The 14,170-nt window shown below is 43.0% G+C and overlaps 1 protein-coding gene across 1 annotated transcript; it reads left to right on the top strand.

The window, feature by feature from the left end:
- The first annotated feature begins 12,705 nt into the window (after positions 1-12,705).
- Positions 12,706-13,890, top strand: LOC108153992. Its single transcript, XM_033390171.1, has one exon. It carries the CDS (start codon positions 12,706-12,708, stop codon positions 13,888-13,890), a length of 1,185 nt encoding a protein of 394 aa, XP_033246062.1.
- The last annotated feature ends 280 nt before the right edge of the window (positions 13,891-14,170 follow it).

A 14,170-nucleotide genomic window follows, 5' to 3' on the forward strand; every position in this document is an offset into this window, starting at 1 on the left:
GAAAGGCGGCCAAGAATGTCAATAAGAAAATAAATTAACCTGCACCGACGACTCCATGAGAGAAAAATCACGCTTACGCAAGGCACAAAAAAATAAATGGAGCTGCAAAAAAAAAGTAGTGGAAAATATGAAAGAAAAATTTCATTAAGATGCCAAGTTTTTGATGGAAAGAAAAAAGTTAATCTGCCAAAGTTTTTTGTACGGTGAGATACGAATGTATCTTATCTGATTGAATATCTTTGAATAACCGCTGGTTGATCTGCTCTCCGCTCTCTGCTTTCTGCTCTCCTTGCTCCGCTCTCTGCTCTCCGCTCTCTGCTCTCTGCCCTCCGCTCTCTAATGCTCTCGAACTTTATCTGTCTTTATGAAGCCCCAAATGTGGGGCCAGAGAAACGTGCTCCATCAATTTGGTAGCTGCACAGAAGCTCATATGGAACTGACACATTCAATTGATTAAGCCAGGCCGCAACTCGAGAAGAATGTGGAGGAGGAGGCAAAGGTGGAGGAGGAGGTGCAGGCGGAGGTGCAGGCGGAGGTGCAGGCGGCAGCGGAGGCGCTGACTGAGGCAACTTCTGGGGCAGAGTGGCTGCAAGACCAAGTTAATTTTGAATCGTTTATCAAACAGCGTGGAGCTGCAAAACTTGAAGTGCAGCATGTGCTGGCAGGAGCCAGCGTCAGAGCCAGAATTTGACTAGCAAAAACTAGAAGCCCCCCAAACCCCCCACCCCTCCCACACATGGCTGCGCTATTTGTCAAAATTTGGACTCGACTTTGGCGAAAATTGATGAAATGAGTTGTGAGAATGGAATCAATGCGGCAGGTAGGGAAAAAAATCCTGGCAAAAGTATCTCCAAATGTGGAAAGACCTCCATCACTTAATACGCTCCATAACGCTGCCCCCCCCACCCTCTGGAAGGAGCTGGTGAGGTGTAAACGCTTGCCGCTTGAACGGAGCACCAAATGAGGCGACACGGTGGAGAAAAACTATGGCAACGCCCCCCTCCCCCCCGCCTCCAGCCCCCAAATCAAAGACAAAAAGTACTACTCGAAGACAAAAGCTAAGGCCAATTCCGTGGGCCATTGTAATGAGCCTGTTGGAGGGTCTGGCCTGATGCTTTGGTGGCACACAATAAGGCCTGAAGCAGGACGCCGGTAAACAAGGCGCCCGCTGTCTGCCAACTGCGCGCATTTTCCGATCCATTTATCACAGGAACAGCCGCCGACAACAACAGGAGTAGAGGGGCAGGAGGGGCGGAGACGGAGGCACCCTCTATTGCAGGACTCAAACGCGAGATTTTAAACGATATCCTGCCCGAGCCACACACCCATCCCCCCATCCAGGAGGCCAGGACGGCGGGGCCCAGACGATCGCATTGTGTGCTCCTCCCTCTCTCTCTCTCTGTGTGAAAGTGTGGAAGCGTGTGGTAGTGTGTGTGTGTGGCAAGTGCAAGCAAGTTAACGGAAAATCGCAATAAATGCAGCAAATGTGTTGCTTTGTGTGGCGTCGACTGCTGTTAAACGCATTTTTATAGAAATTGCTTTCATGCCAGGCCAGAACCAGAACCAGAGAGCACACCCCCAAACCCCACCACCCCCTAGACATGCCTCTTATTTGTATGCAATGGGTTTTTGTATACCCTTTGAAGAGGGTATCCCCAGCGGAGGTTTGGAACGGGCTGGGGGGAAAAAGTGGTTCTTTTCAGATCTTACATCCTCCAAAAATCATTCAATAGTTCCTCCAAAGATCATTCGATAGTCAAGCGATAGAACAATAGGTATTGACAGGGTGTTTGGGGCTTCCTTAGCGTCCATCCTGGGGTCAAAGAGTTCCCAGATCATAGATCCTCCAAGGTCATTCGATAGTTCCTTCAAAGATCATTCGTTAGTTCCTCCGAAGATCATTCGATAGTCAAAGGATAGACCCATAACTATCGACAGGGTGTCTGGGGCTTCCTTAGGGTCCATCCTGGGGTCAATGGGTTCCCAGATCATAGATCCTCCAAAGATCATTCGATAGTTCCTTCAAAAGATCATTCGATAGTCAAAGCATACACCCATAACTATCGACAGAGCATTTTTGGCTTCGTTAGGGACACTCCTGCCACACATTTTTCTTGTTCTACATCTTAGATCCCTCACAGATCCTTCGATAGTCAAAAGAATCACCCATAACCATCGACAGGGTATTTATGGCTTTGTTAGGAATCCTCCTGAAGTCTATGGTTTCCCAGATCATAGCTCCCCCCCAAAGATCCTTCGCTAATCCAATGATAAACCCATAACTCTGTAAAGGGTATTTGTGGCTTCGTTGTGTACCCTCCTGCCACACATTTTTCCTGTTCTTGCCGCACTTTTTGCAGTGATTGCACTTTATGCGAATCGCTTTTGTGTGTGTGTGCCGGCAGTCGGGTCTTTAGTGCACATTTCCATGACAAAGGCACACCAATTAGCGAGCGTTTAATGCAAATGTTTTCGATTGCCACATAATCGCTGTGGCATAGAAGGCCTTTTAATAAGTTAAATGCCGCCAGACAAAGGCATAGACCTCCGTTGAAGTATGATTTCTAGATGCCCAAGCCCCAGACCCAGAACAACCCGCACACCTGGGCCAAGACTATCCAGTAATTATATACACAGATACCACCACAAACAGATACCACAGACGCACAGATACACCGCTGTGGAGCTCATTAAATTTTTAAATTTCAACCAGAACCAGAGCTCAATGAAATGGCAGACTGGCGAAACCACAAAGCAATTTACACAAGCGAATGCAATGGAGGCCATAAATTAAAGCCAAGTGGGAACGGGCACGGGCACCGAAACGTCCTGGTGCTGAAGCTGGTGGTGGAGGAGCTTCGTCTCGCATTCAAATTTCCCCAACAGCCCACATAAATCCGCGCTGAATGCCAAGCCAAAAATATAAAAAACAGTTAAGAGAAAAGCAGCCAAAAACAAAAAAAAGGAAGAGACAAGTAAGAATGTTAGAAGGGCAGATCGAGACCGAGCAGATACCCTGGAGCTCTGCAAGAATAAGATTTGGCAAGAAATATAGTCCCAGGGGCTACTGACACTCTTCTTCCTTCTTTTGCGGGCCGTTACTCTCTTCATTTGCCTGTCATTTGGGCCGCTGTGGCTCCAGAGCGAGCGAGAGAGAGCAGGCATCGCTGAGAGAGTTTGGTAGTGGCCCAGTGGCCTTTCTGCAGGCTTCTGGCGCTCTTCTCCCTTCTTTTGCTGGCCGTTACTCTCTTCATTTGCCTGTTCTTTAGGCCGCCATTGCTCCAGAGCGAGCGGGAGAGAGCAGGTATGGCTGAGAGACTGTCTGAAGAGAAAGATGGGCTGTCACTAGTGCGATTGAGAGGCCAATGTCTCTTCCAGAACCACTTCTCAGGGAACATTTTTCAAAGAAACAAGACCTCGACCCCTGAAACGATATACCCCATTTGTGCGCCACAAAAAGCGGTTTAAAAAAGGGCAAATGAAAAAGAAAACATCTGGCTACAAGGGTTAACATGCCTTCAACTGCCAACCGCAACAATTTCTACAGTCAAGAGCAACTTAATTTCAATATAAATAAATAAAAACACCAAGGAGTGTAAATCTTTTTGCTGCTGGGTCCCTCGTCAAGGCAGCGCTTGAATGGTGGGGCGGCCTGGCCTGGCCTGGCCTGGGAATTGAAGGATGTATCTGAAAAATATCATTAGATAACGATAACTACTCGTGCAGCTTTCTGGCTGGCACAAATAATCCCATTTATGTACTTATTGCCGCCACACATCCGCCGTCAACAAGTTGTTGTCCGGACGAGGGAGTCCTCGGCAGGTCCGTGTTTGGCTTTTGTCATTGCCACAGACATACATTCCAGCTATGTGTCATTGAAATTCAATAAGGACCACTGCCCTCCCCCCCACGCACACGAACAATGTGTGTGTCGTCTTTTGCTTGGCCAATAACTTCTGCTTCGTGGGGCAGCCATGGATGCTGGATGCTGGATGCTGGCTCTTCATCCGGCTTATGGCCCACAGAGGAGCTGGCTTTCGTTTCTATGAAATTGATTTCCGCTTATGGCACTTTGCCCCCCCAAACGAATGAATATTTATGTCTTGTGGCCTTCTTTTCCTGGCACTGTCTCTCACATTATGTTAATCTTTTGATTAATCCTAGCCCTAGCGCTCTATTAATTATGTTTACTTAATTAAATTCCAGGCTTTTGCACTGCCTTTCAAAAGGTGCTTAAATGTTTCCTTTTGCCTCAAGTTGTTAATTGCTCATAATTAGATCTGCGGCACGCATTGGACCAAAAAAGAGCTGGCGGAAAGGAAAACCAAATGGTAAAAGCCCTGGCCGCAACTTCCTGGCAAAAGCTAATTAAAGGACTCGTGCAGCAGTTAATGCACTTTTAAAGGCATTTTTTGCGCCAACCCCCCCCCCCTTCCTCCCCCCCACGCCTTTCCTGATGCCACAATAAAACTAATTGACGGCAAAGTTCTTGGCTGACGGCAGCCGTCGAAAGCCCCTAATTGCAGTGGCAACTCCTCAGTGCATATAACTTCATCTTAATGGCAGGCAGGCAGGCAGGAAATTTTTGCCATAATTAAATGGCACCACAGAGCGTATGAGCGATGCCGTTGCGTATACGTATGGGCCGTCCGACCCCAAGTATTACTGGCCGCGAGTGCCAATCACATTAGCGTTTAATTGTCCTACAAAGGCCCGACCGCAACAAACAGGGGGGAGGGTGTGGGGTGGGGGGGGCTAGGTCTGAGGCAAGCAAATTAACTACAAATATGTCTGCCGGCCACACACACACCCCCCCCCCCCCACGCGACTGGTGAGAGGCAATGCATTGGTCACGATATTCAATGCATTTCCTCTAAATTGCGGCCGAAACTGTGGGCATGCCCAATTTTGTGACAATTCAATTTAATGGAAGAGGAAGAAATGACAAAAAAAGAATCATGTACAGACCATCGAGGCCACATGAAAAGATACATCCACTAAGATACTTAAATCAATGGATAGTTTTTCGTTGATCTGACAATTAAAAAAAAAATAATAATAATGGTTGGAAAATAGTAAAAAAAATAAAAATACTAATATTAATACTTGGCAAATTCATTAAAAAAATAATAATAATAATAAAAATATAAAAAACTACAACTATATTAAAAAAACATAAAAAAAACTGTAATCTTAAGAAAAATATACAATCTTAAACAAAAATTACAAATGTTATTGGTGTATATCAGATTTCATTTTATAAATTTTAGTAAAAAGAATTTCAAAAATTTCAATACATAAAGTCATAAAAATAAAAAACAATAACCAACAAAATAATCGAAATTTGTATTAAAATCAAACTAAAACACTATTATATTAAAAAAAAATATATATATATAATATTAAGAAAAAATACAAATATTTTTGTTGTTTATTAGATATAATTTTATAAATTTTAGAAAAAAGAATAACAATATAAAAAATATAATAATAAAATAATAAAAAACAACAAGCAACAAAATAAGCAAAAATACATAAAAAATAAAATAATATTAAAATTATTTTGAGCTAAAAGCACAATAAAATTATTTAATAAAATGTTATATTTTTTTATTAATTTATTTTTTTATTTTTAATAATAAATAATTTTTTATGTGACCAGCGCAAAAACAACAAATTTAAGCTTGTAGCTCTGGAATATAGCTTAAAATAAATAAAGACACAAAAAATAAAAATACAATTTTTTTTAATAGAAAACTCTTTTATTTCAATAATTAAACACATGAATTACCAAATATGAGAAACCAAAAATCTGAAATTAAATATGGCTTAGAAAGACTGTTGGAAATTCCTCATGCAAGACCAACAAAATGTCCTGCTGTTTGAAAAGGCGGCCACAATTAACCCATTGGCATTCCACTGTGCCGCGGACATGTACACATGCGGTCAGTGATTGAGTTGTTTCGCTTTTGGCCACTGATTTATTGCCCACCGCACAAAACGCGCTCAATATTATATTGAAACGTGCCAAATTGAATGCATTGCGATCTCACCCTCTCTCTCTCTCTCACACTCTCTGCCTTTTTTTGGTTGGCAGTCAGCGGCCGAACAAAAGCAAATCGAGAATGCATTTTGAAAATCATGCCTAATTTTATCCAGCAATCACTCAGCCGCATGCCGCGAATGCCCCGGCACATTTTCCCCCCATTTCCATTTCGCACACGGCCGGGAAACCGTTCTTGAATAAATCGTGTTGAGTGTGCGAAAACTGAAATTGCACTTCATTAAATAACCATCAAAACAACTCAATAAAATACTAAATTCTCGCAGCGAGCACGAAACTAACTGCGGCCACTCACAGATGCACATGTGTGTGTGGGTGGAGGTGGGAGGTCTATCTGTATATATTCCCAAATAACAAAAAAAAAAACAATAAAAATAAAACAAATGGGGGTAAACTTTTTCAATTTAACTACGATTACATTGCGCGGTCTAGGCCCCCTCCGCCCACACACACACACACACACACACATCTGCACTCCTGTTTGGTTGAATTCACTGACAAACTCCGTCAAGGCTGCTTTGGGCTTGTTTGTGGGGAAGGGGGAGCTTTCAGGGGCTGCCGCTGCTGCTGCTCTCCGGCTCTGTTGATATTTGAGCGATGGCAGCCATTTAGGCAGATGCTTTCCCAACTCAAATGCATACTAATTTAATCTAATGCAGTCCATCAATGACTGAGAACTAAAAGCGCTTCCAATAGCAGCTGCCATGCATCCACACATACGTCCTTATATGTTTGCATGTGTGTACGTCCATCGTACGAGTATGTGTCAGCTTTCATTAGGGCATCTGTCGCCACTTGACAGCCAAGTGAGACGAATTCGAAGGAGTTAGCGTCACTACTCGTATAAAGTAGATGAAGCATCACGAGATGGACTGTAATCGGATAGATGGAACGAACAAATGCATTACGAATGCCAGCAAGAGAGACAGAGAGAACAAAGAATGACCAGCTACGACTAGAAAGGTACTGCATACCAAGGGCAAACAGCAAAAACAACAAGCCCGCCCGATCTTCTCTCACTGAGCCGAACCCTTTTTCTGCTTTGGCTTTCGTTTAAGCACGATTCAACACGTCTGTCTCTCGCTTTTGTGGTGTGGTGTGTGAGAGCGGGAGAGAAAAAAGAAGGACTAGCTCCGACTAGAAAGGTACTGCGTACCAAAGGCAAACAGAGAGAACAACAAGCCCACCCGATCTGCTCTCCCTGAGCCGAACACCTTTTCTGCTTTGGCTTTCGTTTAAGCACGATTGAAGACGTCTGTCTCTCGCTTTTGTGGTGCGGGAGAGAGATCTGCCGAGCTTATCTCTCAAGCACAAGCAGGCGCATACACACACACACACACACACATATGGCAGCCGACGATCGTCCGCGCAAAAAGCAAAAGCAAAACGAAAGACGAGCAAAAAAAAGTCATTGCTTCAGCGGAGAACGGAGAGAAACGAATGTTGTTTTTGTTTTCGTCCACTTTGCATCGTGTCGGTTTTTTTTTTGCGTAAACAGTTTCTCCTGCCATACATTTTTTTATTTATGGAATATGTGGGATTTATATTGCCAATACAGTTAATAATTCACTATGAATATGTATGCAGTCGACAATCGATTTAATATTCAACTTGTCTTTGATGCAAAATTCTATTTGTGCACGGGCCCGTAACCTCAAGGAAAATCCCCCTCCCTCAAGGCCAACAACAGTATTCATTAATAATTCGAAAAGTTAAGTGGAAGCAGCCAAAGTCAGGCAGTCGGTGGCGTTCGGGTTGGTCAGTCGTCAGTCATAAATAGGAGATAAATAAATGGCATAAAAGTTGGTCTCTGGCACTGCGGCTGTCAGATGAAATGCCTTTGGTCAAAGGGGACGAGGGGAGGACGAAAGAGGAATGGGGAAGGACATTCCAAGTTTGTGGCTTTTGTTTGGCCAAGTTTTCGCATTGTTTTGCGGTATGGCAGGGCATTCTTTCTGGCAAAGGCAATATGCAGTAATTATTAAGATTAATACTCCTAATACGTGTGCGTGTGTGTGTGTGACCAGGTCTGATGTGTTTTTAATGAGTTTGAGAGGCACAAAAGTCTCTAGCAATTAAAGCCCATTAATTAATATTAAATATTTCAATGGCAATTAAATGAAATATTTCTTAAAAGATGCCAGAGGAAAACTTTTGGGCCAAATGAAAATTTCATTAACCGCAGAAACCGAATGGATTCTCCGACTCCAACTATCCATCCATTTACCATTCAAATTGGTAGTGAAAAAGTTTTTGACTTTACCAACCCCCCACCCCCTACCCCTAAGAAAAACAGGACTAGGACGAGGGACACATGTTACAAAATTAGCAAATAAATTTCAAGTACGACCAAAGTTGCCGCCCGCATTCCAAATGCAAATGAAATGCACGCGATTGTTGATCAAGGGGAGGGGGGGAAGGGAGGCTATAGCCCGAGCTCCCATGCTGCATTTCTTATGAGTGGAGGAGAGCATGAAAATATTTTCCAAGGCATTTCAATTTGGCCCCGCAATACGCGTAATTGAAATTTGCATTTGTATGCGAGGGAGGGGTTCGGCCCCGGTTCGGTCTGTAAAACAAAAGCAAACCCGTAAAGAAAATCAAATGAATGAAAAACGAAGCCGCCTGCACAGACTGGGGTCTAAAAGAGAGAGAAGTAAAGCAGAGGAAAAAGCAGAGTTCCTTTTTCGCCGTGAAGAAAGACCAATTAAGAGCCGCGGCCTGGAATTTTGATTGCGGTCCGCCGTCGGGCCAGGAATCTACTCTCGCAGCCAGGGCCGCCAAGAAGGTAATGAAAATCGTGGGACCCGCTCCTTTCTTTGGTCACTCTCTTGGACATTCGGTTGGCACGTGCTGACGTTTTATTTATGAGAGGAAAATCAGGCAGAAAGGCAGAATAGAAATTGAGGCAAGGGTTTTTTAAAAGGGACTTTTCGATTTACAAAATGTCCAAAAATATCGGTTTTACGTTTTTAATTTAATTATTATTTTTGGAATAATATAAACAATAAATAAACTTAAAACAAAAAATAGAATGACGGAAAAAATAGATGTTTCAAATGCAAATTAGAAAAAAGGTTTTTACATATTTAATTAACATTTTTAAATTTATTTCTTAAATTAAAAAAAAAGGAATTAAATAAATTACAAAATTTAATATGAACAGATATTTGTATATTAAAACAAAAAATAGGAAAAACAAACGAATAAAATAATAAAATAAAGGATGGCATTTAAAAAAAAGCTTTAGAAATCGGTCTAATATTTTTAACAAAAATAACAAAATAATATAAAATAAAGAGTGCCATTTTAAAAACTTAAAGAAAATGGTCTACATTTTTTAATAAAAATAATAAAATAAGGGATAATCTAATATTTCTAATAGAAAGAATAAAATAATATAAAATAAATGTAAACGTTTAAAAAAGGTTAAAAAAATAGGTCTAATATTTTGTAATAAAAAATAATAACATAATATAAAATAAGGTATACCATTTAAAAATTTTTTAAGAAATCGGTCTAACATTTGTAATAAAAAGAATAAAATAATATAAAAAAAAGTATAGAATACCATTAAAAACAAATCTAAAAATCGGTCTAATATTTTTAATAATATTTTTAATAAAAAATAAGATATTCCATTTAAAAAATATGTTAAGATATCCGGTTTACATTTTAAAATGAATATTGTGAATATTGTTCACTTTTATTGTTAAAAAATATTGATTTCTTGTCAAAAATAAATGTATCAATTTACTCTTTAAAATTTTTTTTGCCGCGCAAAGTCTTGACATTCAAGCAAATCGAAAACTTTACACAAAAACATCGAAGAAAATTCTGTAGTACCCTGTGGGGGAGGGGGGGTCACCTGAGTCAACACTTTTGCATGTCCAGGCCATGACCTCCGCCAAAAAGATTCCAAAGAATTCGCCAAACAAGCCAAAAAGGGCCATAAAAAAACAACCTCACCGACCATCAGGACCGCAAATTGTTTTAAGCCAAAACAACAAGAAGCTGCAGCAGTATGTCCACTGCAGAGGGGTGGGGGGGAGGGGGGCATCCCCTCTAAAATCCAAGGCCAAGTTTGGGGTAATTCTGTGGCCGTAAATTCTATGGCAAGACTTGATTAAATTCGCATGCAACGATGACCGGGGTCACCAACTAACCCCCTCTCTCTCTGGGCAGGGGTCACCAACCATCCCCCCTCTCTCTATAGGCAGGGCCCTCCTTGCCCTCTCTCTAGGCAGGTCCCTCCTTCCCCTCTCTCTTGGCAGGGCCCAGCTTTCCCTCTCTCTTGCCGCCTGGTCTGCCTGGGAGGGCCCAAACAAAGGGGCCTATAGCTGGAATTTCTTGGCTATTTGCAAGTCCTGCTTTTGGCCCTGCTTCTGACTGTTTGTGCCTCCCCCTTAAACGTGCCTTAATGAAGTTTCAGTGTCACAGGCAGCCCCACTCCCCTGACCATGCCCATTCCCCATTAATTTTATGATCGAAAAGCAACTTTAAACTTTAATAAGTGTGTCCGTGTGGCAGCATTTAACTTTGGCAGCTTTTCGTTGATTTTTCACCCACTCTAAGCCACCCACCCACCCACTTACGCCCACCACCCACACACTCTGGCCACCATCGGGCCACCTTCTTTTTTCTATGGAACTTGGCTAAAATATGCTTCACAAGACTTGAAAGGATTTCAAGTAATGAAAAAGAAGCGAAAAAGAAAAATGCATCCAACAAGTAACCCACACACAGTGGGTGAGGGGGAGTGGCAGGGGGGGGGTGGTTTTTGGGGTAAATTTAACGAAGCTTAACCTCATTCAATGCGAAAATACACTTTACGTGTACTTTGGCGCTGTCATTTCGGGGGCGCAGCTCCAACCAGCTCTCGAGGGCCAGCAATTGTGCAAATACTTTGCGCCGAAAAGAGTGCTGAGGCAGGGGGCATGGGGCGGGGTCAGGGGGCACGGGGCACGGGGTAATGGTGGCAGAGAAAACTTCTTTTGCAAACTTAAATTCGGAGGCAGAATGATGAATGATCCAAACGTTCATCGGATACTCGTCCTGTAAGTATCTCCATTTCTCTCTCTTTCCCCCTCTCTCTCTCTCTCTCTCTCGCTCTTTCCACCTGTTTAAACCCTCTCACGTTCTCTCGTTTGCTGTTGCCACTGCTTGTTAGAAAATATATTTGATTTGGCCGCTTGTGGCATGCAAAATATACACGCAGAGAAAAAGTTCTTTATTATTTTTTTTTTCTTTGTGTGTATCACAGATAGAAAAATAAAAAAAAAAAATAAAATTACGAAAAATACAAATACAAAACTTTTATTTAATTCTTACAATTTTGTGAATTAATTTGCAAAGTGAGTGGAAATGGCAAAATGGTAAAAGAAAGTGATTTCACTTACCTCATAATTTTATTATTTTAAATTTAAATTAAATATTTTATTAAATACAAAAAAAATTTCTTACACTTCATAAATATATCTCATAATGAAATTAAATGTTTAAATAAAAATAAATATTTTCGTTTATTAAAAAAAAAAAATATCTCATATATTTCATAATTAAATAAATTATTTTCATAATTCGATTAAATATAGATATAATATATTAAACAAATTTGTATTTTTTGTTATTTATTTTTAACTTAATTTTATTTTTATTTATTTTGGAAAGTGTTTTGTATTTTAATTAAATATGGGCCGCACCAAAAAAACTGTTTTATATATATTTTTTAGTTGTTAAATCATATTTTGATTTAATAATTCAATTTATAAAAATATATGCATTTGATAAAAAAAAAATTGTATATTTAAAATAAATATATTTCATATTTAAATTTAATATTACAAAGATTTTTCATTACATTTAATATGTCCTACAACTTTAATAATTTTGTATTTATTTAAATTATATATGGCCCGTTCTAAAAAGATTTTTTGTATATATTTATTAATTTATGGATTTATCTTGCCTGGAAATATTTTCTCTAAGTGTGGTCGGAGCATCAGGGGCGGTGGCAAGGGCAGTGCCAGATCTAAATGCTGCAGGAACATCGATTGCCAAATGTCATTGACTGGAAACTGAAAGTGCGGCGGCGGCAACACGAGACTCCCACCCACCGATTGCGACACTTGGCAGAGATGTGCCCCAAATACCCCTCCCCCTGTGCCACACACCGCAAGCCCTGGCGGCGTGTCATCGGAGTGGCCGCGACATTGGCCGCAAGCAGCCAACGAGTGGAAAATGGGAAATGTGATACGAAGCGGAGGGAAAAAACTTGATGGAAAATCAAATGTAAGACGAGGATGCCACAATGCCGACAATCGAGAGATTGGATCGCTGCACAGGCATCTCAAAGATACAAGATACGAGAGCGCAGGGCGGAACAAGTGAAAGTGGTGGCCCGCGTGGAGGCCAATGAACTTCATGTGTGGCCCCTGCTATAAAAACCCAAACGCGTTGCAGGGAATTTTACATTCGAAAGCGGACACACACAGCCACAGCAGTGGCCCACGCACTCGAGCGCCAAGGATTAGCACTCGACAGGACACGACGGGAACATGAGGCCTCCTCCCGGCGTTGGCCAACATGCCAACAGTTCATTAACGATCTATGCATTAATGTGGCTCCTGCTATCCATAACAATGAGCGACGGCGGCGGCGCTGGCCTGCCCCTGCAACATGGCAAAGGCAATTACCAGGACACTGGCGCGGACACCGAGTCGTTGGCGGGATTAACAGGATATACACGAAATTATTATGGCACTTCTGGTGGCAGCGATGACCTGGCAAGGGCCAGGGCCGTCACATATGGAAATTATGCCCCACCCCAGGCCTGGTCCGGATTTGTGCCCCATTCGCAGACTGGACCGCGTGGCGGTATCGATTTTGTCATTAATACGGGAAATTATGAGGCTGGTCCTGGTCCTGGTCCTGGTGCCTATCAAAGCTATGGATATCAGTCGCCGACGCCGCGGGTGGCCACGCCCTACGGTCATTACCATTTCGAACAAATTTCCAATTATCGCGACGAAACTGGCGAGCAAGAGGACCAGCAGGAGGCCAGTGCCTATGCCAGGATCAAAGAGCTGCAAACATGGTCGAATCCAGTGAAGCGACAGCAGGAGGAGGGGGAGGGCAGGGGGCAGCAGGAGGTGAGGGAACGGCAACAAGGAGTAAGGGAAGGGCAGCAGGACCCAAGGGAGCCGAGGGACCGCCACCAGGACCCTAGGGAACTGAGGGACCGCCACCAGGACCCTAGGGAACTGAGGAACCTGCACCACGACAAGCCCGATCAACAGCTGCTCTACTCCCACATCGATTTGCAACTAGCAGATCTGCCCAAAGCCCGTGACTTCCTGCCACCGATCACCAGCAGCGTGCACCACACGCCCACGAGCAGCCAGGCCCTGGCCGGAGTGCCGCTAAGCAAACACATCGAGACCATCCGACAGGTGGCCGTCCCGCACTACCAGAAGCAGTTGGTGCCCTACAAACAGACGCTGCAGCTGCAGGTCCCCCGCACCGTTATAGCCGCCGTGCCCAAGCCGGTGGCCATCAAGGTGCCCGTCACCCGGACAGTGGCTGTGCCGCAGCTGCAGGAGGTGAAGATACCCATCGAGAGGATCCAGCCAGTGCCGGTGGAGCGGCCCATGCCGTTTGTGGTGGAGCGACGGGTGCCCTATCGGGTGGAGAAGGCGGTGGCCACGCCCGTCTACTATCCGTATCCCGTTAAGGTGCCGGTGGTAAGGACGGTGGTGCACAAGCAGCAGCCGCAGCACCACCACTACCATCCAGGGGGCTGGGGCACCAATCATTTGTTGGGCTGAGAAAAACTTGTATTTTTTATGCATAAAATCTTAAATAATAAATTCTTTATGTTGTTCCCAGATCCCGAAAGTAATTGCAATTAGTGTCTAAAAGAAAGGCTAAGACTTCTTGGCCAAAACAAGACATCCCAAAGTCCGAATGGAAGTTGACGGCGGGCGTCGGGCGTCGGGCGTCGAGAATCGTGGCCAAAATCGGAGTCGAGAGGTCCCAAATGAAGAAAAGTAGCTGGAGTAAAACTTTTTAATTGAGCTAAAATCCAACAAATGCGGCTAATAAATA

The sequence above is a fragment of the Drosophila miranda genome, chromosome 2 (genome assembly GCF_003369915.1).
Source record: "Drosophila miranda strain MSH22 chromosome 2, D.miranda_PacBio2.1, whole genome shotgun sequence".
Classification (NCBI taxonomy): domain Eukaryota; kingdom Metazoa; phylum Arthropoda; class Insecta; order Diptera; family Drosophilidae; genus Drosophila; species Drosophila miranda.

Coding starts and splice junctions, on each gene's coding strand:
- LOC108153992 (XM_033390171.1), top strand. CDS start 12,706: ATGAGCGACGGCGGCGGCGCTGGCCTGCCCCTGCAACATGGCAAAGGC.